Here is a 26,653-nt window from a genome sequence, read left to right as displayed (position 1 = left end):
AAGGGACATGTTGGATAGGAAAAATTTATCTAGCATTTCATCATTAGCATTTTCAGATTTTATTTCAATCTCTATGAAATATCTTCACTGTGAATATTTTACCATCTATTGGGAAACGAAAAACCGAAACAATTTCTACACAATAAGCTGATTAATGAATTCAAGATTCGACACCTCAGTCCCCCGTTTTATGGTTATGCTATTTTCACTTTTTCATTTCGATTATCTTATTAGTTAGATAGCGATTAATCGTGCGGTCGGAATCGTATCCTCCGTCGGTGGCGGTCGGATATTCCCACGGATCTGGTTCTTGATTGAGCAAACTCCAAACGATGGGATTACGTCTTCCACGCGACGAAAAGAATGTGTCCTGGCTTTGCGTCAAATTGTCCAAGATGCTCTTTTTGCCACGGGTAGGATAAAATAGTTCTTCTCCGGCACTTTCTTTGCTGCTGACATTCTTGATCGTGCTGAGAACATTTTTCTTAGTAAAAAACGGCCGTAGTTCGTTGATTGATTGCCCGCCACCAGGTAAAGGTGAGATTAGTTTGAAAAATTCCTTTTTACCTCGATTCGGAATAAAGTCGTCCGGACCAAGAATGTCATCGAATTTGATTTTTTTCGAGATTCCATTGCTGGGCCGTTTCTTGCCGCGGTTTGGGACAAAATAGTCTCCACCTTCCAGCATCTGTTTGATTGAAAATTCGCGTTTTTCCAGCGCGGCAGGTGAATCCGCTTTTCGATCACGTTGCGGAATGAAAGATTGCCCAGACTCAGACTGCAAAAGTGCGGCAGCTACAGGTTGCCTCAGCAGAATGAAGGGCCATTCCTGAGCAAAGAAGGGGAACATTTGGTCTCGAAGATTCGTCTGAGGATCCGTTTGAAGTGTTTCCAGCATGTTCGGATGACTCACAGCACCTCTGTGGAGGAAAGCCAACGTTAACTGACGGAGCACTCACTCGTTTCCAGAAATAATTAAAACATGCCACAGGCGGGTCTAATTAAGCTCACGTGTTGCGAGTTGAGCAAACACTTCACTATCCACTCACCTTTTTTCGTGCCGATGGTCGCTAGGAGTGTATTGCGAACGTGGTTTGAATTTACTGGAAACTACATCGTAATTGGCGGACGTCACCAAATACGGTTCGTAACTTTGAGTTACCGTTGATGGTTCCAAACTTAAACCGATAGTAACTAGACAGCACAAAATGCAAATTTTCAACAAGATTACGGTCCGTTTCATGGTCGGGCCTTCGATGTACACTTCCGCTTTCACTTAGTATCACGGAACCGTGAATGATTGATGCATGCAAAATAAAACCAATCTTAAGAAGTATCTTCTCTCGAGAAGCACATGTTTCGACTTTTACTGATATGGTCCGACTATGGAGCATTCTTCTGGAAACAGCCTTTTAAATAAGCTTCACCCACCAGGGGACAAATGTCACATGTGTATCCAAGATCCAATTTTAAAAGGAAACTGCCAGAAAAAGGACACAAATCACACGTTACACGGCGTAATTACATTTGTTGCACAAAAGGAGCTTTGCAGCTCCAGCCTCCTACGATCTTCGTAACAAGATTTGATTTGCCGCTTTATCATTACCATTGTAGTAGGTAGCTACGTTATTCGAGTATTAAAAAAATGTCCTTTCGATCTTTTCTCCATAGGCTGAAATCTCCGAGGTGTTTGCCCAACTAGAGTCGGAAAGCATTCAGCGGGAACGGAAACAAACGCCACCGATTGGGTCTGCCGAACGGGATCTGGGCCTCATCAAGGGCGGCGGTGGTGGTGGCGGCGGCGGCAATGGAATCCGGGACAGCAACTACAACACCAAAGCTACCGTTTGTCAGAATGCGGTTTGTGTTCGCGACACCGTCGACGGTACCGGCAGGGCCGGCACAACGGAACGGCTGCTGCAGAAAATTGTTGCTGCTGCACTGCCAAAAGAACCACAGGTGAGTGTGCGACACCCACGGATAGTTGAAAATGAACTTTTTTTTATTGAAGGAAAAGATTGACGTTAAAACGAATGCAAACTTGTTTGTTTTTCTCTTGTGTCGATTGTTAGCTTCCCGAGTGAAGCGGTTTTACATTCCTGAGATAAATGAGCTTTTAAAATCGTTTGGCGATCACTGAGCCATAGAGCGAGTCATAATAATCCCAGCAGTAGGTAATCGATAACCACAATATTGTGTTGTGTTTTCGTAAGGCACGTTCCTCTAAAGTTTTATGTTGTTTTTCGTAGTTCGAGCGTAATTGGTTTGTAAATTGTGCCTGCTAGAAGTCAGATAATTTAAAAGTTTATGCGCACTTTGGGTTGGGCTGCCTGAGGAAAAGCCTAAGGAATGTTTTTAAATTATGATTGTATGTGAGCTTTTCAGTTAATATTAATCGTTTCGAATAAATCTGGTTAGGTTAGTTTTTCGTTACGTATTCAAAATCATGATTTTCAGAGTAAGCACGAAAAAGTAAAATCATCAATATAATTCGCTCTAGGATAATGTAGTGATAAAAACTAAATAACCAAATAAATGATTTTCTCCGGTAGAGCAAATCATTCTCTGGCTGCCAGCTTTTTAAGTTACGGGCAAGGGCTGTTCGCCAAATACTTAGAAAACCGTCTTTCGAGGATTCAAGCATAGCGAATCAAAAGAGGATCATGCGATAGCTGGACTGCATGCTCCAGGTTACATAATTAAATCTAATCTATACCTATAAAGAAGGATTTCTGTCTGTCTGTCTGTCTGTCTGTCTGTCCTGTGTTCCTTATAGAATCAAAAACTACTGAACCAATCGGCGTGAAAATTTGCATGTAGAGGTTTTTGGGGCCAGGAAAGGTTTTAGTGATGGTTAGAGACCCCTCACCCCCCACTAAGAGGGGGGGCTCCCATACAAATGAAACACAAATTTCTGCATAACTCGAGAACTAATCAAGCAAATAGAACCAAATTTGGCATGTGGGTGTTTACGGTGACAAGAATTTATTCTAGGGTAATTTGAGACCCCTCCCCTCTTTATAAGGGGAATTATAACTCCTCTCCCCTTTAAGAGGGGGGGTTTCCATACAAATTTCCTCATAACTCGAGAACTAATCAAGCAAATGGAACCAAATTTGGCATGTGAAGGTTTTCGAGGGCAAGAAAATTTTCTATGTTGAATTAGGACCCCTCCTCACTTTAAGAGGGGGGGCTCCTGTACAAATGAAATACCAATTTCCTCATAACTCGAGAACTAATCAAGCAAATGGAACCAAATTTGGCATGTGTGTGTTTTTGAAGACAAAATTTTTTTCTATGATGAATTGGGACCCCTCCCCACTTTAAGAGGGGGGGGGGCTCCTATACAAACGAAATACAAATTTCCTTATAACTCGAGAGCTAATCCAGCAAATGGAACCAAATTTGGCATGTGGGTGTTTTCGGTGACAAGAATTTATTCTATGGTAAATTGAGACCCCTCCCTCTTTATAAGGGGAATTGTAACTCCTCTCCCCTTTAAGAGGGGGGGCTTCCATACATATTTCCTCATAACTCGAGAACTAATCAAGCAAATGGAACCAACTTTGGCATGTGAAGGTTTTCGAGGGCAAGAAAATTTTCTACGGTGAATTAAGACCCCTCCCCACTCTAAGAGGGGGGGCTCCTGTACAAATGAAATACAAATTTCCTCCTAACTCGAGAACTAATCAAGCAAATAGAACAACATTTGGCATGTAGGTGTTTTTTTTGGTGACAAGAATTTATTCTATGGTGAATTGAGACCCCTCCCCTCTTTATAAGAGGAATTATAACTCCTCTCTCCTTTAAGAGGGGGGACTTCCATACAAATTTCCTCATAACTCGAGAACTAATCAAGCAAATGCAACCAAATTTGGCATGTGAAGGTTTTCGAGAGCAAGAAAATTTTCTATGGTGAATTAGGACCCCTCCCCACTTTAAGAGGAGGGGCTCCTGTACAAATGAAATACAAATTTCCTCATAACTCGAGAACTAATCAAGCGAATTGAACCAAATTTGGCATGTGTGTGTTTTTGGAGACAATTTTTTTTTCAATGATGAATTGGGACCCCTCCCCACTTTAGGAGGGGGGGTCCTATACAAACGAAATACAAATTTCCTCATAACTCGAGAACTAATCCAGCAAATGGAACCAAATTTGGCGTGTAGGTGTTTTTGGAGGCAAAAATATTTTCTACGGTGAATTAGGATCCTTCCACACTTCAAGAGGGGGGCTTCTACACAAATGAAATACAAATTTCCTCATAATTCGAGAACTAATCAAGCAAATGGAACCATATTTGGCATGTGGGTGTTTTTGGAGGCAACCATTTTTCCCATGATGAATTAGGACTTCTTACCTTTTTAGGAGGGGGGGGGGCTCCCATTCAAACGAAATACAAATTTGCTCATAACTTTAGAACTAATCAAGCAAATGGAACCAAATTTGGCATGTGAGAGTTTTAGATGGCAGAATTTTTTTCTGTGGTGTATTACGACCCCTTTCCCTTTTAAGAGGGTGGGCTCCCATACAAATGAAATACAAGTTTCCTTATAATTTGAGTACTAATCAAGCAAATGGAACCAAATTTAGCATGTAGGAGATTTTTGAGTCTTGAATTTATTTTATGATAGTTAGAGACCTCTCACCCCTGTGGTAGGGGGATATGGACTCTCATACAAATAAAACAGAAATTTTTACGAAATTCAAAAACTAATCCAACTCGAGAAATTCGAGACTCTTCCATAAAACATTAATCAATAACAAGACCACAAAAACTATCTATAGTAACACTAGATCATTCAGGACGAGCCGGTCGCGAGTGTTGCCGGTGACCCGCCGTCGGAAGCGCCGCCCACTGGGGGGCTTGCAAAACTCGAGAAGTGACAAAGATCATCCGAGATTCATGATTTATGTACAACACAGGTTAATTTGTGGCAATACGAAGTTTGTCGGGTCAGCTAGTAGCTAAATAAAGAAGCAGTGTAGGTCAAATTAACCCAACCAGCCTTAAATTTTAACATTATCGTACAGGTTTGGGACGAAGAAATTTATTGAAATATTGCATAGTTTTCTATTGAAACAGTACTTGTTCTCTTATTTCCTTATTCTGTTCTTATTTTTCTTATTTGGCAATTGCTTATCTTTTAGTGACAGAGATTTCACGATAGCTTTTTTTGTTATCCTAGAGTGAGGGAGTTTCGCAAGTCGATTTTAATTTGTCATTTCTGGCTTTAGTTTTCAGAAGGTCGCATAATCAATCCTTTTGCATGCATTATGCGACCTTTTGAAAACTAATGCCAGATTTCTGATTTAACGGAAACGTTACATTGGTGTTCTCTTTAAAAAGATGTAATTTTATGATGCTTAAGGAGCAAATTTTTGAATTCACAAAAGCGAGCAAAGAGCTACAGAAGAAAGAATTTTGCCGTTTCAAATCCAAAGTAGCCGAGCACAATTCTGAGCACATACCTTTTCCGCTCTAAATTTTTTAGAGACATTGGAGCATCGGTTTGTGATCCACCGCGCTATGGGCCAGAAATTAAAATTCCGCGACAAAAATATTTGCGGTTAAACGGTATGTCTCAGCTCAATGTAGTCTTCGGCAACTTTTTGGATGAAAAAATGGTGCATCTTTTGAAGGGGTCGTCGAATATTTAGGTGTTACCTTAAAAACAATTTAGGTAATAACTTTTTGAGTAATTTTTTTTCACCTATTCGGTTTCAAAATATTAAAGATAAACCAATTTCAAGTATTTCTTCTGAATATATCACACTTCTACCTTTTACCCATTTTCAGCAATAGACCTTTGTTTATAAACGACCCCTCAAATCACATTTCTTCTTGGAACATGTTTATTTCAACATGTGATGTTCTGAAAACCATACCAATTTATAGGGAATTGTTGAAGCTATCTGCCCAAATGTTTATTTTGGAGAATACTTGATTTGTATAACAATTCCCCGAAAACTGTTCCCCAGAAAATAAAACGCGGAACCTATTTTGCTCGAAAACCAGCGTTCATGATTCGTGTCCGTAAAGGGCCACCGGGAGGATTAGTGTTCTGTAGAGCGCCAGTTTTGTGCGAATTTGCAAACTACGGGACTTCAGCTGGCTACGTAATCCGTAGAAAGCCCGATTCGCGGCTGCGACTCGTCGTTTCACTTCGCAGCTTACATCGTTGTCACATGTCACGAGTGTACCAAGGTATATACGTTCCCTACCAGCAACCATGTACTTCGTTTTGGCGGTATTAATGGTAAGTCCCAATCTCGCAGCTTCCCTGAAGGCCTCTTCCACTGCTCTACGGTTGATTCCGATGATATCGACGTCATCCGCAAAACCAAGAAGCATGTGAGATCTCGTGATGATAGTTCCATTCCTTTCCACGTTTGCCCTTCATAATGCACCTTCTAAGGCAATGTTGAATAGCAGATTAGAGAGTGCATCCCCTTGCTTCAGTCCATCCAACGTCACGAAAGCAGCAGAGATCTCACCCGCTATTCTAACGCATGATTTGGATCCGTTCAGTGTCGCAGGAATCAGTGTAACTAGTTTCGTCGGAAAACCATGTTCTAGCATTATCTACCACAGCTCATTTCGTTCAACTGAATCGTACGCCGCTTTAAAGTCCACAAACAGATGGTGTGTCTGCAACTTGTACTCCCGGAACTTGTCTAGCAACTGACGCAGGGTAAACATCTGATCCGTCGTGGAGCGACCCTCACGAAAACCAGCTTGGTACTCGCCGACGAAGGAATCCGCTAACGGTCTCAATCTGCAGAACAGGATACGGGAAAGTACCTTGTAGGCAGAATTGAGCAATGTAATTCCTCGATAGTTTTTACACTCCCGTTGATGTTCCTTTTTGAAAATTGGGCAAATGAGGCCCATCCAACCACTCCTCCGGCCTTTGTTCTTCCTCCCAGATCCCGACAATAATCCGGTGGATTGCTTCGTACAGCCGCTCGCTCCCCGCTTTTAGAAGTTCAGCCGGGATACCGTCCTTCCCAGCAGCCTTACCGTTTTTCAGCTCACTGATAGCGTTCTTAACCTCCTCCTGTGTTGGTGGCTCCACAGCTCGACCATTGTTTACAATTCCTATCCTGTCCCCTACGCCGTCTGCTGTTAACCGCTGGATGTTGAAACGCAGCGTCCTCTCAGTGCGAGCTTTCGCCGTGTTCGACAGCCTTACGCGAATCTTACTCACTACGAGATAGTAGTGGTCAGATTCGATATTTGGTCCCCGAAAAGACCGTACATCGATAACATCCGAAAAGTGTCGACCTTCAATCAAAACATGATCGATCTGAGAGCTAGAGTCTCCATTTGGATGCCTCCAGGTGTGTTTCCGAATATTCAAACGTGGGGAGTAGGTGCTACAGATGGCCATTCCTCTGGCCGCGACAAAATTTATGAGCCTCAGACCGTTATCATTGGTCGATAGATGAAGGCTATGTCTTCCAATGACTGGACGGAAGAATACCTCCTTCCCGATCTGCACATTTGCATCTCCGATGATGATTTTCACGTCGTGTTTTGGGCACTCTCCATAGGTCTTCTCAAGCCTGTCGTAAAACTCGTCCTTAGCATCATCGGATTTGTCATTTGTCGATGCGTATAAGTTGATTAGGCTGTAGTTGAAGAATTTGCCCTTAATCTTCAACACGCATATACGGCCATCTAAGGGCCTTCACCGGATAACTCGTTGCTTTTGTTTTCCCAACACTACGAAACCGACTCCATGTTCTGCTTTTTTGCCGCCACTGTAGTGGATATGGTACTTGAAAGAAGTGCCTCCACGTAACTCCCTTTCTCCGGAATTTGGCCACCGAACTTCTTTAATAGCAGCGATCTCCACTCCGAGTTGATGCATCTCTCGAGCAAGCAAGCCAGCCCGTGCCGGTTCATGGAGAGTTCGAACACTCCAGGTACCAAGTTTTCAATCATTATCCCTTAATCGTTTCCTTGTCCCTAGCCGTGTCCTATACCGATTGTTCCGTCCTGAATTTCTTTCTTCGTTATTCGTGGTAATTGAGTTTTTCGGTATACTACCTCACCGGGGTCGCGATACCTACATCCCGTTAATGGGTCTGCCATCTTAGGTATAGCTTGCGGGATACAGCATTTCATGTGAGCCGCCCCTCACCTGGAGAACAGGCGCTCTAGTTCGCACCTCCTAGCTTAGCTGCTCCAGTAAAAACATGAAGCATTTCCGCACAGAACAGAAGTGGAAGTCCGAACGATTCGGCGATCAAAATTGGTAACAGAGCCTGTTTTGCTTTTATTTTTCTTTTGGGAAGGTTTTCGCACAGAAGCGAATAACAGCAACATAAGCAGAACGCTCGCTACCTATAGCATAGCAGCTTTCATACGCTTTCCTGTGCATTCGTAAGCGTTCGGGTGTTTTCGTGGAAAAAAGTGACTCGCCACCGCCAGGTTCGCTAGTATCTGCAGAAAGTAGCATGTACGTGTTTGGATTTTAACTTCCACTTCTGTTTTGTGATTTCCGGGTAAGGTAATCGGCCGTCATCATTTGACTTAGATCTGCGTGGAGGCGCTAGGTGGGGGCTTGAGAGAGCCAGAGCTATATTTGACGCTCCTTCCAGGTAACTCTCTCCATTTCATACCCATTTCAACTGTTGAGTATATGCTGTCCTTACTCGCTGTCGCTTGTTCAGATAACCCCTAGTAGTCAGTAAATCAGGAAAATTCATACGCTTAAATAGAGGTGATTTGCTGTTTTCTGGAATTTAATACTTTCTGGGAATTGGTTTTCTGGAGAATGATTTTTTCTGCGGAATATTCTTCCGCATTTTATTTTCGGATACTCAATCACAGTAGACCTTTTGACGGGGGCTTCGAAGGACGATTCTCTACCTTCGAAAGCTATATCAATAAAATCGGTTCTCGTTTAAGATGTAACCGTCCAACAAAAATAGAGTACCATCGATTAATGGAAAGATTTTCTACAAATTATACACTTTTTTAATTTATTTCTCAAATACTGACTTTTAATCGCTTTTACTGGGATTGAATTTATCGGTGTTGATATCTGGTCGGTGTTAAATCAGACCGGACCAAGTCGCAAAATTTAAACAAATAAGTTAATGACAGCAAACGATTGAGAATTTCCTAAACTATATTTTACTCTAATCAGATTACATAAATGTTGCAAACAGCCAAAGTTATGAAATGATTTCGAATGATTGATAGCTTTAAAGTACACAGCAGCAGCAAACTTTGAACGCGTTTTTCTCGAAATCAGCGTATTGTCAGTTGGTTCGGTCTGACTTAACACCGACCATCTCTACTTTCCAAATAATAGCAAGAAGTAGTACAGTGGTTTACCGATTTTGTCTACCCATCCGAAAATTTTTGGTAGATATATTTGGAGAGTAGACAATTTTGGGGAAAAATAAATTGCTCCAAAATAATTTAAATGAACAAAAAATATTGTTATTATTAATCATTTTTTTCAATTATGGATTATTTCAGCGTAATTTTACGCATAGGGCTCATTTTATTCATATCAACCATTAGCCATAATGCTGTCAACTCAGCAATGTTATGAAAAAAGACATCGAAATTCAAAATTGCTCAGATTTTATTGAAATTTTGTGTACTTATTCCTTTACAGTAAATTTTAGATCCGTATTTTTATTTGGTACTTGGGATTCTCTTTTCGGAGTCAGTGTGGTCCCAAAAGTTGCCATTTTTCCACCTTTCTTTCTTTAAAAATTCATAACTTTTGATCCAGTGAACCGATTTAAATTATGTTAATACCAAATGGAAAGTATTTTAATAAGCTTTTCAGAAAAAAATATTGAACTGAAGCCCAAACTTTCTTTTTATTATCGCAAAAACATTGAAAAGATTCATAAGAAGTTTTCGAGAATAGAATGGAGACGCATGGTTTTTGTTTTTACTTGTAATAAAAGGGGTTTTTGACAAAGAAATGTATCTCATATAAAACGCCATGCGAGTCCATTGCATTTACGCATGTCGCATGTAAACAACTAGCTTGCCATTGAAAGTACATATAATGAAAAAATAAAAAACGAATATATTAAATGTTTTAAGTAATTTTAAGAGGCTCCTACAAAAAATGTGTTTGCAATCATAAAAAAATTTGAATCAGTTTATTGTTTTTTTCTTGTAAAAATTATTAATAAAATGGTAAATAAAAGGTATTTATTTGGTAATAAAATTATTAAAATCGGTTCAATGGATCAAAAGTTACGAATTTGTAAAGAAAGATAATCTTTTGATTAGAATTTTTAAAGAAAGAAAGATGACAACCATAGTTCATAGCGGAGACGGGGTGTGCCCATTAGCGTTACGGTATAGAAAAATCTCAAAAAGGATCATTATGAAATGTTAAAAATATGCGTTACAAAATAAATGGAAGTTACTTTGCGTATTTGACTTCAGCATTATTATACCCATTCTGTGTATAATAACATACCACAGATGCCATATAGTAAACTATAAAATACAAAGAAATATTCTCTGCTATTCATGATTTCATGAAATCTTCCAAATTTCCATACCTCATGGTTGAAATGACAATTAAAAAAAAGGTAGATAAAACCGGGTCTAAATGGTAGACAAAATCGGGGGTACCTAAAATCGGGTGTAGATTAAACCAGGTGTAGATATAATCGGAATACCACTGTATTCAGTAAATATCAATTCAACACTTATATTTATAGTGATAAAGTGCAAACCCATTGGTAGAATGTTGTTAGCATTCTATGGTGGAATGGATATATTATTTCTTCAATCGGATTTCAATGATCTTATTTTTTCTCCCTTTGTCTGGACCGATCGACATGTTTTCGTTGTTTGTTTGCAGCTCATCACTTCAACCACGCAATAAACCGCTAACCAAATGCCGCAAGCGCGCTCGTGCGAGCATATAAAAAAGTAACACAAAAAATGTGTTTCTCAGAATAGAACAGCGTTATAAACGAATTTTGAGCCAAATTGAATTTGTGATTCGGAAATCGATTTTGCAAATTAATATTTAACCTTTTTCTTTTGGGTTATTTAACAGCTGTTCCATTGACAATTGACTTAAGTTTACATTCCGATTGTGACCTGCATTTCTGCTCTAACCTTACCACTACTGAGTCACTATCAGACCCTCCACTCTATTTATTGTAGAAGCATAACAAACAGCTGGACCACATGTAAACATTCTTTGAAATATAGTTGTTATGATAAAATGCATTTGGTTGCAACCGTGTATCGTGTTTATGTTACACTGCCCGCAAACAAACCTTTTCGGTTCCAAAACATTTTCGGAACCTATTTCCCGAGAAAGCCCCCGACAGTTTGCTCGGATCAAATTACGGTACCGTCCGTCTGGCAATGAATGAATGAAACTGGAGGTTTGTTTCAGCCAATGAACCGCTCTTTAATGCATTTATATTTCAACCACTTATTACACAAATGATTGCCCATAGATCACATGTTTGATCCGTTGGAATTACAGCCCCAGCGCTAAATTACGATCATTCATCGCTAGCTTACAGTGCGTCGTTGATGGGCGTTCCATAATTACGATGCAGGGTTCCGAGACGATTGCGGTACTTTTCGTCTAGGCTAGGACCCAGTACCTACTGGGGCAATGACATACAGACAATTCATTTTAATATACGTAAACTAATTACACCATTCGAGCTAACAGCGAAACGCAAATAGAAAAAACAACCTCATTAAGAACACATTTCCTAATTCAATTTATTCCGCCAGGCTGTCTCATCGCTACATCATCCCGGCTTGGGGCTAGAGCGTAACAATGGTGCTTTTGAATCGACGCGGTACTATGATGATCCCACGTTCATCATCAACTCCGGCAACGCGCATCATCATCATCATCAGCTTAGTGAACCGCACTTGGTGTTAAAAATCGATGAAGATCATGATCACGATAAGCTAGAAAAACGTTCACAGCGATTCAATAACTCAAACAACCGCCTTCTCACTGTTGGTGCTACTGACAACAGTCACTCGTCGGATTATGAAAACAATACCTGCAGCAGCAGTCGCGAGCCGCAGGACAGCCTATCCGACGATATGAGCTTGCTCGAGGAATTGAGCGTGTACGATAGTCATGAAAACGAAGAAGACGGCTCAGACAGCAAGGAAACGGAAATGTCCCCACGGCAGTTCCAGCAGCAGAATCCCACAACCAGGCATCCTCCCCTGCTGCAGCAACTGACAACCGACAAGCTGAAAACCAGTACAAATAGTCTACCTTCCACTAGCCGCAATTTTAGTCTACATCATAAATTTAGGAATCACCAGAACGTAATCGATGCCAAAAGACGACAGTTTTTCCTGCCCCTGGAGCAGGAACCATTTCAACCAGTCAAATCCAACATCACCGAGCTGCCTTCGCCGAGCAGCACGTCGCTGCACAGCGGCTACAGTCATCTAATCCTGGAGGACCTGGGAACTAAGTCCAGCTCGGCGCCGCTGCTGATGAAGAACGAGGAAGCTGAACTTGGCGAACGGAGGGTGAGTGTAGTGCGTTTTTTCGTGCTGTGCGTTATTTAATAATTTTTTTTCCTATTTCAGAATTTGAGATATTCGCGATCGCAAAGTGACCGACATCTTGCAGGTGAGTGATTATAGATGTTTTGCTTAAGAAGTAAGTTTCAATCGATAAAATTCGCACGGCAACACTGTTCAACCGTAACGGATTTATGTGTCCTGTTATTTTGAGTTTAGTCAACCAAAAATAATCAGATTCGGTACATAAAAGTAAATTGACATTTGCTTAGAATGTAAATAGCAAATACAAATCGAATCGACCATTTAACAAAATCATCCTGCAATGCGGTGAGAACTAACAGAAACGAAATGGATACAAGGATCCATCTCCATCTTCATTCCCGTCTATTATTATTGCTTCGAACGGGAGCATAGCCTTACATCACAGACGTTTGACTACCGAGAAGAGACATTGGCCAAGTCCGTGCCGTGAGAGATGCTCTGTGGCAAGTTCAGTATCCACAGTTCATTATCACTGCTCGAATCACGACAGGAAAATCAATTAAAGAGAAAAGCTCCCACCTAATGGACACACGAATCGGTTACGGATTTCTACCACGCGACTCTGCGTCGCGCCGGATGGATGGAGGTTCGGTTATTTGAAGCGTAAAGAGGGAAGTACCGGAGCATGGCGCGAATGAAAATGCTGTTGGCTCTTTTCCGAGTGCCGTTGCTCCCGATTGCCGATTGCAGCACGAGAGCAATTTTCCTTCGATTTTGTTGCCTAATGCTGCTTGAATAAGGCTGGCTGAAAATGGCAGAGCAGCAAGGATGTCCTCTCCACGACAACAGGTGTATCACGAACGACAATATCATCACTGCAGCTTCCTTTCGGCTCTGAAGGGAAGCTGCTTTGCTCCCGGAGCGAGTGACATGCTAATGCTCTCGTGTCGAAAGCAAAAATCGGTCTGTGCATTGTTAATTGGCGAGCTTCTTTGTTTGTAGGTTGTAGGATATTTTAGGCTGCTTGTTATACGTTTTTGTTACTAGATGTTGTAGTGCTATAAATTATTATGTAACGAAATAACTAAAATAATCGTAGAGCAGTTTGAGAGATGTGCTGTGAATGAAACAAATCGTGATTTCCATTGCTTGTTAGTTTAGTTAGCTGCTGCTTTTTTATCCTGTGTTCTACCGACTGTTGCTTCAGGCAATCGATCGCCATCTGGAGTTTCGCAGGGGGAAAATGCATCGCAGAATGTCCAGCTTCAGAGAGTATAAATTTTTCCGCAGTTTTTCTGCGAAAATTGAAAACTGGCACATCCGGAAGGCGGAATCCCTCTGGAAACGAATGCGGGAAAGGAAACTAGCAGGTACAATCCCTACAGATGGAATGGTCAAATAAATTTAGATTTTGAAATCGCGTATAATAAAATCTCACATGAGTCATTTTGTCTCCATGTACCGACTGCAGCTCGTTGTACAAGTACCTAGTTAACTTGAAACGCATTTCAATCCTAATTAATATTCCGTATTCTGTACGCTTGAAAAGCATAATTCATTTAACATTCATACAAAGCCAGTTAAACTGTTCATTCATCATCACCGTCACCTTGATGTTGTATGCAGTGGCAGTAGGTTGAAATCGCTTGCGGGTGGGAAACACTAGTAGTGAAATAATGGGGGACAAGTGGTGTATGAGTAGAAAACCAAAAAAAAAACGACGAAACGTGTGGAGGCAGCATAATAATACCCGTCGGCTCGGCTCTCTTTTTCTCCGGCAAACGCTGCGCCTGTCGTATAATGTTCCTCGCTTGCTGGCTTGCTTGCCTGCTGTTGCCACTAGCAACTGGTGAGATTCCAAAACTGTTGCTGCCACCATGTGATGCGCGATCGGCGTGGTGTTGTTGTTTGGCGAGCGGAGCTTCCAGTCGCGCCTACTACGAGCTTTTGCTCTAGATAAGTTAGTGCAGTGGGAAATATTGACACACAGGAGCATACATAGGAAGGAAACGAATCATTCGTCTTTAACGTGTTTCGCTTGTTATTGAAAAGGCAAAATGAACTTCGAATAACAAAAATGTCGCGTACGTTTTCAAAGGATACTAAGTAATTTGACTGAATTCAAATATATATGCCAACTTGAAGTAAGAAAAACTGAAAATGCAAAAACCTTAAAGTTGAATTGATAAGATTATTTCTAAATGCATGCGAGATATTTTGGATGGCAGATAAAAACATAGAAAATTCGGTTTTATAGCGCATTAAGATATATCTGAAGGCCACTTGATTCAGAATTATATTTATTTTACAGCTAAATGTATATGTTTCTGCGATTCTTTATAAGCAGGAACTTTCCGTAATTTTCAGAACAATTACGTTACAGGCCAATAACATTGTTCTGAAAGTTTCAGCATTCAATTGTGTTTTTTGGAGTTGTTCACATCTTATTTACTACAAAAACAACATAGGCTTAAAAGAAATTTAACGATTGAATTTGTTTTATTGGGGCGAACCAGCTATGGGTTGAACGCCCAATGAAAAGAGTAAATCAATAAATAAATAATTGGTTTTACCAAAATGAATGTTATTAGGTGGGAGAGAAAAAGCAATTAATCAATGTGAGACATTATCTGGGACACTCTGGGGTCGTTACCATCTAGGACAAGGACAGGCCCGTAAACTCCGGGACATCTGGTCACTTGTTGGGACAAGTAAAAATTTAAAGAAAAGTCGGTCAATCCAAATTATTATTATTCTTATTCATTCCATTGCTGCCACAATAAAGGACTTCAGAAATAGGGTTTATTTCTTATTTCCGTTGTAATAAGTAAAGCCACTCTAATTTTCATCATTTCTTGGATGGATTTAATAAATACTCCAAAAGTTCTTGTTCTGATTTGATTTAAACACACTTAGCTTCCGATCCGTGCACTTTGAATTCACTAAAAAGCGATTATTAAAGCATTTAATTAAAATTACGCAACTGACTTTATTTCTTAAATTCGTCGTACCGTTAAATCCGTCCATCAAAATTTTTCATCGTCCGAACTAAAACTCAAAACAACGAAATTTGCGCGCATGTATTTGTGTAGGACGGAACGACAAATGTTGTTTTGCAAACATTTCTGCTGGTAATGCAAGTTTCCCGGCTGCAAAATAACGACAGTGCATTGCGTGAGTTATTTTCGTTTTATGAAAAGACGGAAATTGAAATGTCGATTAGTCGACATTTTCTTCTTCGTCGCACGAAAAAAACGTAGAAAATTTGGATGCTAGGAATTCTTTAATGAAAAAAAGCATATGATAGTCAACAAACTAAAATATTAGGGAATAACTAATTTTGCACTGTGTGCATAAAAAACGCTGATATTTTTAATAATTTGTATTGGATAGGACGGGAATAGGCAATTACGAGGAAGCAGCAACATACCCTAATTTTAATTATTTCTAGTCGGTTCAATTCAAATAAACGAAAATTGCTGATGAATTTGATATATACGCATACGTGCACGATAGAAAATTTCATTGTGGCAGAAAAACAGATCGATGATTACATTATGCTGTATGTACTAAGAGTTACCGTAATCGCACGGTAACAGAGTCTGCTTGACGAGCGAGTAGGTTTGAATTCGATGATGATTAATTGCCTGCTGGCCTAAGGATGAATTTTCTCTTTAGTCCTTCCTTCACTTTGATTAAAGCAGAGGAGCGTTTGGTGCGAAAAATGTTAGACTGAATACTGGGAAAGTTTTCGATCTGCGGCTAAAAATATTGGGTTAGTTTGTGACAGTGGGACTCCAACCCACAATTTCTCCTTCCTTCATGTTGAACCATTCTGCCCGGCATACCATAACCTACTGACTTTTGCCAGATGTACAATGGGAATCTCTTCAACCAGTGCTTGTAGTGTAGCTCGTGATTCATACGACTTCACCACTTTTCGCTTTCATTTTGTACTTTGCCAAATGTCGACCGCAGCACCTTCCATTCGAAAACGGTCGGTCGCAAAGGTCGCATATATCCTCCATGAGTAGCGTCATAGCTTTAAGGCCATAAAGAACTACCGCGTATGTCGGCGGCGCGCGTTTGTCTACCTTTGAGCACAGAGAACAGACAATTATGTTCATATAAAATATTTCGCAAATGGTGTGTAAGCTTTTAAGCAAGACACTAGCGACGTCTCTCTTAGTGTGCGCCAGTTGCCCAATATCCGCATTGCCAAATTTATTATATATTCTTGTCATAATCTACATATTCGAAATACTGGCAACTCTATGGTTAGTTACTGTAGCAACCTAGCAGCGTTTGTAGAAACGGATCGATTTTGTTTATGTTATTTGTTGAATACGGCTAAACATTGAAAACAGCGAATTGAACAGCGCAATTCAATATTTTCTGTTATTTTGGCCGTATTGTGAGTTTTTCAACATTGCATCGTTCCATTTCATCGTTACGCGCAGCATGACCCCGTCGCGGTGGTACTAAAGTGAACTTTTCATCTTTAAACACCGGAAGACCTGCACCACATCAACGATATCCGCCGGTGCGTCGGTTTGGCTGCGATTCATTGCTCTCGAAGGTGGTGGCTGATAAAATCGCGGCTTATTCTCAGCCTGTTTGCCAAAATTGCCAATAGCTGGTGACCGATACAGAAACACAGTTTCTCCGAAGGATTAAACCGGAATTCTACAATAGTTACTATTGTTGCTAAATGTTTACCTTTATTTCAAGTTCGACAGCTTGGGTAAACAATACGTTAGTTGCTGTAGCAACTGTTAAATACAAGTTAAATGCTTTGGTGAAAATATTACGATAGCTTTGATGTATATTGACACATATTAACAACCAAAGCTCTTTCTATTAGTGATGTGAGCGCCACGTAGCGGAGGCATTACCACATACATTCAAAATGGTGGCTGAGCTTTTACACACGTTGCGAGGCCAAGATGAATGTCTGTTCTCTGTGCTTTGAGCCTTGTTCTTCGACGAATGTATTTTGAGCTCATTCCTCATAGCCTCCGTTTTCAGTTTGACGGAAATTGCTTCCGCCATCGCAAAGTTCCGAAGCCTCGCAGTTGGTTACCTTTGTAAAAAAAGCGTGCCTCTTGTTTCGAAGGCCACTCTTCGGATCCGTTCGGAGGAAAAACGGTTATCTTTTCTCAACACTGCTCGTGTCTCTAATAGCGTTTTTGTTTTTTAACCTGGGTTAGTTCCAACTCGACCTCTGAATAAACAAACATTTTCGGGAGAATAAACAAACGTTTTCAGGTTGTCAGTGTATTGCTCATGGCGGGATTGAAACTGTAAAAATACCCAGAGCGAACCCATCGTCTAAAAAGTTCAACCCAGAGCGAAACTAAGTTCAACCTGAGCGAAAAAACAAACGTTTTGACAGCCGTTCGATTAGAACTAGAGCGAACCTAAGTTGGACCTAAGCAAAAACAAAAACGCTCGAAAATATCCACGAGCTGCGCACGATACGCATCACTCAATATCCAATGTAGCTCTAATCAGTCGCGTCAGTTTGTCCGGAAAATCGTGTTCGTGCATTATTTGCCATAACTGATCGCAATCGACTGAATCACATGCTGTTTTGCGATCAATGAAGATGTGATCCCAAGTAACAATCCAATAGCAAATTGGTCTTATTCATTTCTTATAGTAGTTTTATCAGAGCATTTCAAAGTCTGTTAGGTTTTATAATGTTTTCCCTCAAGTGAATTTTATCTTATTTGACTAACATTTCTGAAGTATGACTGAAGGAGACTTGAAGAATCACCCATAAAACTAAATTATCAATAAGTGTAATTCACCTTATAAGGGGTTTTAAAGGATACTTCATTTTTGCTTATAAACGACGCTCCTTAAAACTTAACAATAGTTTTGACAAAAACTTGTGACATTCTTCTGCAAGATTCGTTTATCTTAACAATACTGCCATAAAACTCTCTTAAAATCGTATATTCTTGTAAGAGAAATTATACGCTTGAATAAGAACATTCTAACGTAAACAACTAATCTGTCAAAATGGGCGTCTGAACCTGGAGAAAATTGAAGAATCCAGATCTTTTAAACGAAAATTAAGCGAAAATCTGTGTAATATTTTGAAAACTCTTTCACATGAACAGATAGCGAAGTCACAAAACAATAAAGATCTCAGGCCTAACTGAACTGGGGAAGGACAGTGCCGGTAATGATGCATTTGCCAGAGGCGGTGCGGGTTTCCTCTAGAGCTTTTCGTATCAGATCAGAAGTCAGATGTCTTTGTACGGAAAATGTTTGAAGGCACTGAAGCAGTTGAAGCATAATTTTTAAAAACAGTTGTACCGATTGTAAATTAAACGCTTGGAACTGACGTGCAGTCCAAACAGCACAAACAACACGTTACGTCGGTACTTCGTTGATGTTTTCTTTGTTTATACTAGAATGGTTATCTTGCAAAAACTTGGTGCCCTCAAGTAATTCAAACAATTCTTATTCAAGCGCAACGTGTCTTCTTCAAGAATACAATAAGTATTGATGAACTTATCGCGCTCTTGGAAAAATTTTCTTTGTCTTGTGCAAGAAATGTTAGTCTAATAAGCGCTTTCGGGTTGATTTGGATAAAACCATTGAAAAAATGGCGAACAGGGCTATTTTGATTACTTTTGAAATTGTAGGCAATTGCATATGGGCGCTTATAAAGATGGTATTATGCAATACCATTAGTGATCTTATCTTTTTAAATAAATGTTTAGACATATAAAAGCCTTTTTGCCACAATTAGTTAAAAATTTGGTAGCTATCAACTTCTTCATGAAATCATTAATTTTTTTTATTAATTTAATTTTTCAATAATCTAGCAAAAATAACTGGCGCGTTAAAATTTTCTAACTTTCATGTCACAAAACATCGACAAACCGAGCGTGGCATGAAAAATTTCTCATTTTTGAGCAGCAAAGCAGCTGCTTTTATCACCATTTTTATTTTCAATTTTCATTTATACCCATTTCGAAATAGCAATATATGTGAATGCTTATAGCTTTTGGCTCTTGGTCAATTTAAAACATTTAAGGCTGTGAAAAGTGTATGATGTCTTGCAAGTGTTCTTTGAAGAGGCAACCATAAAATCATCAACACTTGTGGCGGTTTTCTTTTTGTTTCAAGCGACTCTTGGAAGTCATTATAAAATGATATCGATAAGAATTACAAGTTTTAAAAGGATCTTTGGAAATTTTCTTGAGAACCTTCTTTAGTGTGGGCCTCCCCCGCCTTATAAGGGTTTTATGGCTGTTTTATCGCAGTTTTGTAGAATTACAAGTTTTGAGATCGGTTTTAAGCAGCAAATGCTGGAAACCTCTTCAAGTACACCTTAAAATTGAAATTGTTACTTGGGATGCGTAGTTACATTATACTCCCACATTTTGCGGGATAGTGAAAATTTGGACCATCCCTTAGTAAATGTATGACAGGGTTTAGTAACAAATTTTGCAAGTAGGCAAGTAACAATTTCATTTTAGTAAGTTGCCTTATGTCTTATGACAAGGCCTGCGTAGCATAACTCCTCCATCTAATTCGGTCCCCAGTTCCGCGGACATCTAGGTCTCGCAAGATCGAGCTTCAGCTGGTCTTGCCATCTCGCTCGCTGTGCCCCTCATCGTGTTGTTCCTACCGGATTCGATGTGAAAACCATTTTTGCAGGATAGTTATCCCAACATGTCCCAACACTACCCAACTTATCTGTCCAGCTTTAACCACTTTCTGAATACTGGGTTCGCCGTAGAGACGTGCGAGCTCGTAGTTCATTCTTCCCCTCCATACACCGTTCTCTTGCTTGCCGCCAAAGATGGTTCTTAGCACCCGCCGTTTGAAAACTCCGAGTGCTCGTAGGTCTTCTTCTAGCAAAATCCACGCTTCATGCTCGTAGAGACAACTGGTCTAATTAGCGTTTAGTATCATGTGCACTTTGTACGGGGGCTCAGACTGTTCGACCGCAAGTGTTTGAGAAGTTTATAGAAGATCAGACTCGCTGATAATACGCCTTTCAATCGTACTATAAGCCATTGCGCAGTGGTCCAGAATCGAAAAAGAGCGGACATTAGCTACTGGGTGGTATCTTTGGAAAAGTTTATTAATAAATACAGCGTATCTTTCTGCACTATTAGGGTGACCGTGAATTCACCTATTCATTGGATAATTTCTAGGATTTGGGAGGAGGAGAAACTACCGAAATAGTGGATGGAAGTGGATGGTCTGTTCCATCTACAAAAAGGGCGACCGGCAAGATTGCGGTAATTACCGCGCCATCACGTTGGTCAACGCTGCCTCGAAAGTGCTCTCCCAGATTTTGTTGCGTCGTCTATCCCCAATAGCATGAGAATTCGCAGGGCAGTATCAGGTGGGCTTTATGGGTGCGTGCTACTACGGATCAAATTTTTACTCTACGACAAGTCCTCCAGAAATGTCGAGAGTACAACGTGTCCACGCACTGTATTTTCGTGGATTTCAGTGCAGCATATGATACAGTTGAACGAGAATAGCTATAGCAGATAATGCACGAGTACGGTTTTCCGGACAAACTTACGCATCTACTCTGGAGCGAGTGATGAGCTAAGTGCGCGTTTCAGGGACACTCTCGTGTCCTTTTGAATCGCGCAGAGGGTTGCGTCAAGGGGATGGATTGTCCTGTATGTTATTCTATATTGTTATTGAAGGTGTGACCTGCGAGCGAGCATCGAAACGAGAGGAACGATCTTCAGCAATAGTAGCCAACTCTTAGTCTTTGCAGACGATCTCGACGTCATTACTAGAAACCTTGGAACGGCGAAGGCAAATCTAAGTCAGACTAAAAACGGAGGCTAAGAGGATAGGGTTACAAATCAATGCGTCGAAAATGAAATATATGGTAGGAAGAGGCTTCAGAGCAAGCAACGTTTGCCTCTCACGGACAGTAACTATTGGCGGCGATGAACTGGAAGTGGTTGATGAGTTCGTATATCTGGGATCCCTGTCACCGCTGACAATAATAGGAGTAAGGAGATCCAACGACGCATTCAAGCTGGAAATCGAGCCTACTTTTTCCTCTGCAAACACATTCGATCAAGCCTACGCCGCCGTCCAAAGCTGACGATGACCGGTAGTCCTTTACGAATTTGAGACAGTGACTTTGCTTACGGAAGACATACGTGTACTAGCCGTATTTAAACGAAAGGTGCTGCGGACTATCTTTGGCGGAGTACAAACGGAAAGCGGAGAGTGGCGGAGGCGTATGAATCACGAGCTACAGGCACTACTTGGAGAGATAGCCATCGTACCTGGCGAAAGTTGGGAGACTACGGTGGGCCGGCCACGTCGCAACGCTGCCGGACGACTGTGCAGGGAAATCTGTTCTCTTCAAGAACCCCACCGGCATCAGGAATAGAGAGGTCCAACGTGCTAGATGGCTCGACCAGGTTGAAGCCGACTTGCGTGTGTCGAGACGCACAACGAGTAGCCCAGGACCGAGTAAAATGGAGAGAAATTCTTGATACGACAAGAGCCACCCAGGCTCTTGACTGCAAAATTTTTTAAATATTTAAAAAAAATTCTTCCGAAAAGTTGTAGAACATACTAAAATAAGCAACTTTGCTGTAAATAGTAACTATCTAGGTCTTACTGGTTGCGAAATATATTATGTTAAAGAGGAGCACTTAAAAATAAATTATACTCAATAACTTTGCACACGATTTTTTATTGCTTATTCTTCATTCATTATTCTTTTATTCTACAAAGTTATTCAGTATGTTAAAATACACATTTTCTGTGAAGACTGTTTTTCACTAAGTTGCATATATAATGAGTCATAAAATAGTTTATCTATACGAAATGTTATTTAATTAGTTAAATAAATATTTTAGCTCACTAGGCCTAAAATTCACTGGTGGTAAACGTTGCTCGGGTACAAGTCTTTCCATGAGGAATTGGCAATACATATCCAGACAGGCTGAGTGCTTATTTCTCTGAATTGACCAGATGAATTAACGACACGTATTAGTATTTATTATCGTACAAAATCTTTGCTAACAATGCATTGTTATGCATTGCAATGTTGACAGCTCTCTGGCGGACAAGATAAAAAAAAAAGAAAAAAATTCTTGAAATCTGAATGATTAACATTGCTGTTTTGCGAGTGCTCATGACTTCGTATACGTCGTTTCGGGGGATTTTATCGAATGTGTCACGAAGTACGTGACTTTCCCTAAGTAACATCATTTGGTAGATGAATAATAAACGGTGCCACTCCGTCGAGGCACAGAGTATTAACCGGTCTTTCGTTCGGTCTATAGACTTAATAGAGTAAACACGAAATTCTCTGATAATGCAATTTTTTTGTTTATTTGTCAAATAACGGTTGGAGGACATTTCCTTTCTCTTAGATTTTATTCCAAGCGATTCTTCAACAAAAGTGGTCGCATTAACCTAGTTTGTGCTAGCTGGGAAGCCGTTACTTTGTTTCAACCCTTGCCGCGTCGCAAAGGGACTCGAGAATCTCTCCGACATGCGCACGAAACACGATCATGGATGTAGCTTTGATCAGTCGCCTCCGTTTATCCGGAAAGCCGTGTTCGTGCATCACCAGCCATAGCTGGTCTCGATTGACTGTATCGTATGCTGCTTTGAAATTAATAATGATTTGATGCACATTTCTTCGAACCCCCATGCTATCGGTAACAGTCGGCGTAATCTGGGAGAGTACCTTGTACGCGGCGTTTACCAGCGTTATGTCATGCCGATCTCCTCTTTTGTAGATGGGAAAAACCGATTTTTATGGTTTTAATATCAAATAAAAGGTCTAGTTTCTTCTTAGGTTGGTATTGAGTTTTATGTTGATTGGACTTTCAGTTCAAATAAAATTCTAAAAATGTTTTTCCACCATTTATTGTCATTGATGAATTGGTTGATTGGTGAAATAATGCATGCCCTTTTCAATTGTTGGTCTTGTCTTGATTTATGCAGAAGTTAAATCAGGATCTACGGTTTACCTTCGATTAAATTCACTGGTGCAATAAATAAATTCCTCATAAAGCCGACAATGTGGCAAATGTTCACAAATTCGCCAATTAACAGGATGATTTCAGATTATATGAGCACATTAGACAAGAAATCTGGGAGTGATCTGGGGATTCAGAGATGATCTATAAATTATTCTAGCAAGCTTGCTACATGAATATGCTTAATGGAATATGCGAAAAGTTCAATTTCATGTCTTTACAATTATATTAATAGACCGGCAAATGCTTTGAATTATATTTTTCTGGATATCAATGTTAAATGTGGTAATAGAGATTAATATTAAAACTGCTCTGTATACAGAGAAGAAGAATGCTAATAAACATATTTTTATGACCTAAATCAGTAGAAGTACTACTTGTTACAAAATGGTGCAGGGTTTTCAATTTTTTACACAAAACTCCTATAGAAAAGAGTTTTATTCGTTTTATTTATAAACTATTTATTGCCGCTGTCTGTTTAAATTGGATCGAACGGTTTCCCACTGCAATGTGCCCGGCATTAATCTGGATACGATACCACTACCGGTGGCACTCTGATCAGATAAGACCGATAAAGGCGCTTATCGCTTCCGACACCAAAACATAGCTTTGCAGTCATCCTCGGGCTATCGTCGTTCATGCAACCAGTTTTTCTACGACAGTGGAGACAGACTTTAAACCCCACTCAGCTGACCGTAAGTTGACGTCTTCTAACCAGTTTTCCATGTACAAAATCAATCATGTGATCAGTGTCTTCTTGTCCAGAACAATCATCAATCAACGGAATCCAATCAACGATGGCCGATCCGTTAAGAATGCAACGCCAGCAGTATCCCGGAGCAGAACGGAATCGACGAGCGAAAATGAAATTTCTTTCCGAGATGAAGAACTACTATGAAACGAAACGAAAGGCATCAATCGAATCGCTGCAATCGGAAGGAAATCAGCGGGAAACTAGTAACACTCCGAAAATTGATTTGTCTATTCCAGGAACTCCCGTTTCTTCGCGCTATCTACAGACACTATCCCGGCGACAGTCGGAGTCGGAAAACGCGAAAGAGGAACCGTTAAAACTTCCTAATGAAATCGTCATCAGCAGTATGATAATTGATAAATTTCTGAAAGATATGAAGTCGCTGAACATGGAGGGCTCGGAACAACATGCTGAAGTGGTACACATCAATGACAGTGAATCAGAAAACAGCACTAAAGAACAACAAGCGGAGATAGTTTACCTTGATGAAGATGATACGGACAGTGGAGTAAAGGATGATGATAGTGATCCAACTCAACAGTACTTCAAAGAATCTGACCAAAAACAGGCTTATCAACGCACATTTAGCGAAGTTGTACAAACGTTGCACCGCGCTGAGGTGCGTAGTCCAGTCGTGAAACGTTACTTCCAAGAATCGTCCACTAAGCATAGCTATAGTCGAGATTTTGATGAAGTGGTTAATGAACTCGATCCGGATAAGCTGAAGCCCGACCCTGTGTTGATAGATTCAGATGCTATTACCAAAGGATATAAAACATCGGTCCCGGGAACGCCAATAAGTTCGACCAATCTGAAGAAGTTGAAAAAACACAATTACATTAGTGATTCCTCCGATGATGAAGATGACACTGTCCAGCCAAATCATCGAGCCGACCAATCAATTCTAGCCGATCCGTTGGATAGATTCATCAAGGATATGGAGCAGCTGAAATTGATGAAGGACAGTTATGTTGTTCAGAAAAAACCTCTCACCAATTTCTCTGTCAATGAGTATTTAGCTTCGTCGGAGGCCAAAAACTCCTATGCCAGAACGTTTTCACAAGCAGAGCAGACTTTTGCTTCAAGTGATGTGAAGAACCCGGCAATTAAGGACTACTTCGATCAATCTGAGAAGAAAAACACTTTCCGTCGAGGTTTTTCTGAAGTTTATCAGGAAATAAACAAACAACCACCGAAAACTGACAAAGTGGACGATTCAGGAATAACAAAAACTAACGACAATACGGTTCATTTGAAAGAAAAAACACCAGAAAATGTCGAAGTAGCACGAAACGATTCTCTAGAAGAATTGTTTGGCGACCACCAACCACCACCAAATCTGGAGAGTAAAGTTCGGGAAAATGATTTTTGTGTAAATTCCTACATGAACTCATCGGATGAACGAAAAACGTACGCAAGAACATTTTCCGAAGCAGCACAGGCGCTGCATTCCAGTGAAGTCAAAAGTCCAACCGTGCGCCGTTACTTCGACCAGTCTGAGGCGAAAAAGTCCTTCTCTAGGGGATTTTCCGAAGCATATCAATCGGCAGATGTGAATGCCATTCCACAAGCAAAAGAAAGTTTAATTTCAAGCTCCACTGACGCTGGAGCTGCAGCTGGGAAGCAGACGCGCGAACTGTTGTACGAAAGCCCGGCGATCAATCAAACGAAACGGAGCATTTCCGTTCCAGGAACGCCGGTCAATTCGCGTACACTAGAGCCCAAGAAGAAAGCGCCGCGCCCGGTTCCGGTGAAACCAGAAAGTACGTATGCCAAAACGGACATTCCGTTGACACCACGCCTTCACGCTAGAAAAGGGAGCGGTCGCTTTAAGATAGAACATTATTTTGCCGCCGGTCTGTTCAGACGGGCACGCAGCTTCACCGGCGATACGAACGCTAGGGATGACTGTTTCGTTCCAGACGGCAAGACCGATGATAAGCTTTTCTATCTTGCAGATAAATCGGATCAAGCTCCTGCTGTTGCTGCTGCTGCTGATGTTGCCCGTCCGGTACGGAGCCGTACGGTGTCCGCTACGGAGAACAACCCGGAGCAGGAGTTCTGGAAGAACTTTGGCGCTACGGCGGTGTAAAAATATGTTTGTTTGCTTTTTTTGTTGGTTTTTGTAAACATAGATACAACTCTTTTAATTAAATAAAAGGTTAAATAAAGGTAGCAAACTAATATAGCAACAGCATTCTTTTTATTCAATCAAGAAAAAATTACAATGCAATTTAATTTTGGATGCAATTCTAATGTTTTTACCGTTCTCTTTAATTTCGAATTTCACAGAAATAGAAGCCATAGAGGCCTGCCGATGGCTCCGAGCTGCCGGTTTCCCGCAGTATGCTCAAATGTATGAAGGTAAGTTATAGCACTGC

The 26,653-nt window shown here is 40.6% G+C and overlaps 1 protein-coding gene across 2 annotated transcripts in view; it reads left to right on the top strand.

The window, feature by feature from the left end:
• The window catches only part of LOC128733169 (rho GTPase-activating protein 7), a 54,658-nt gene that overhangs the window by 18,051 nt on the left and 9,954 nt on the right, over positions 1–26,653 (top strand). For both annotated transcript variants that reach the window (XM_053826818.1, XM_053826817.1), the window contains 4 exons: positions 1,672–1,959; positions 11,763–12,530; positions 12,591–12,633; positions 26,565–26,636. In XM_053826818.1, the coding sequence (XP_053682793.1) occupies positions 1,672–1,959; positions 11,763–12,530; positions 12,591–12,633; positions 26,565–26,636 (1,171 nt within the window). The remainder of the gene's footprint in view (positions 1–1,671; positions 1,960–11,762; positions 12,531–12,590; positions 12,634–26,564; positions 26,637–26,653) is intronic.

Source organism: Sabethes cyaneus, chromosome 1 (assembly GCF_943734655.1).
Source record: "Sabethes cyaneus chromosome 1, idSabCyanKW18_F2, whole genome shotgun sequence".
Classification (NCBI taxonomy): domain Eukaryota; kingdom Metazoa; phylum Arthropoda; class Insecta; order Diptera; family Culicidae; genus Sabethes; species Sabethes cyaneus.
This window is presented reverse-complemented; position numbering and strand designations above follow the sequence as displayed.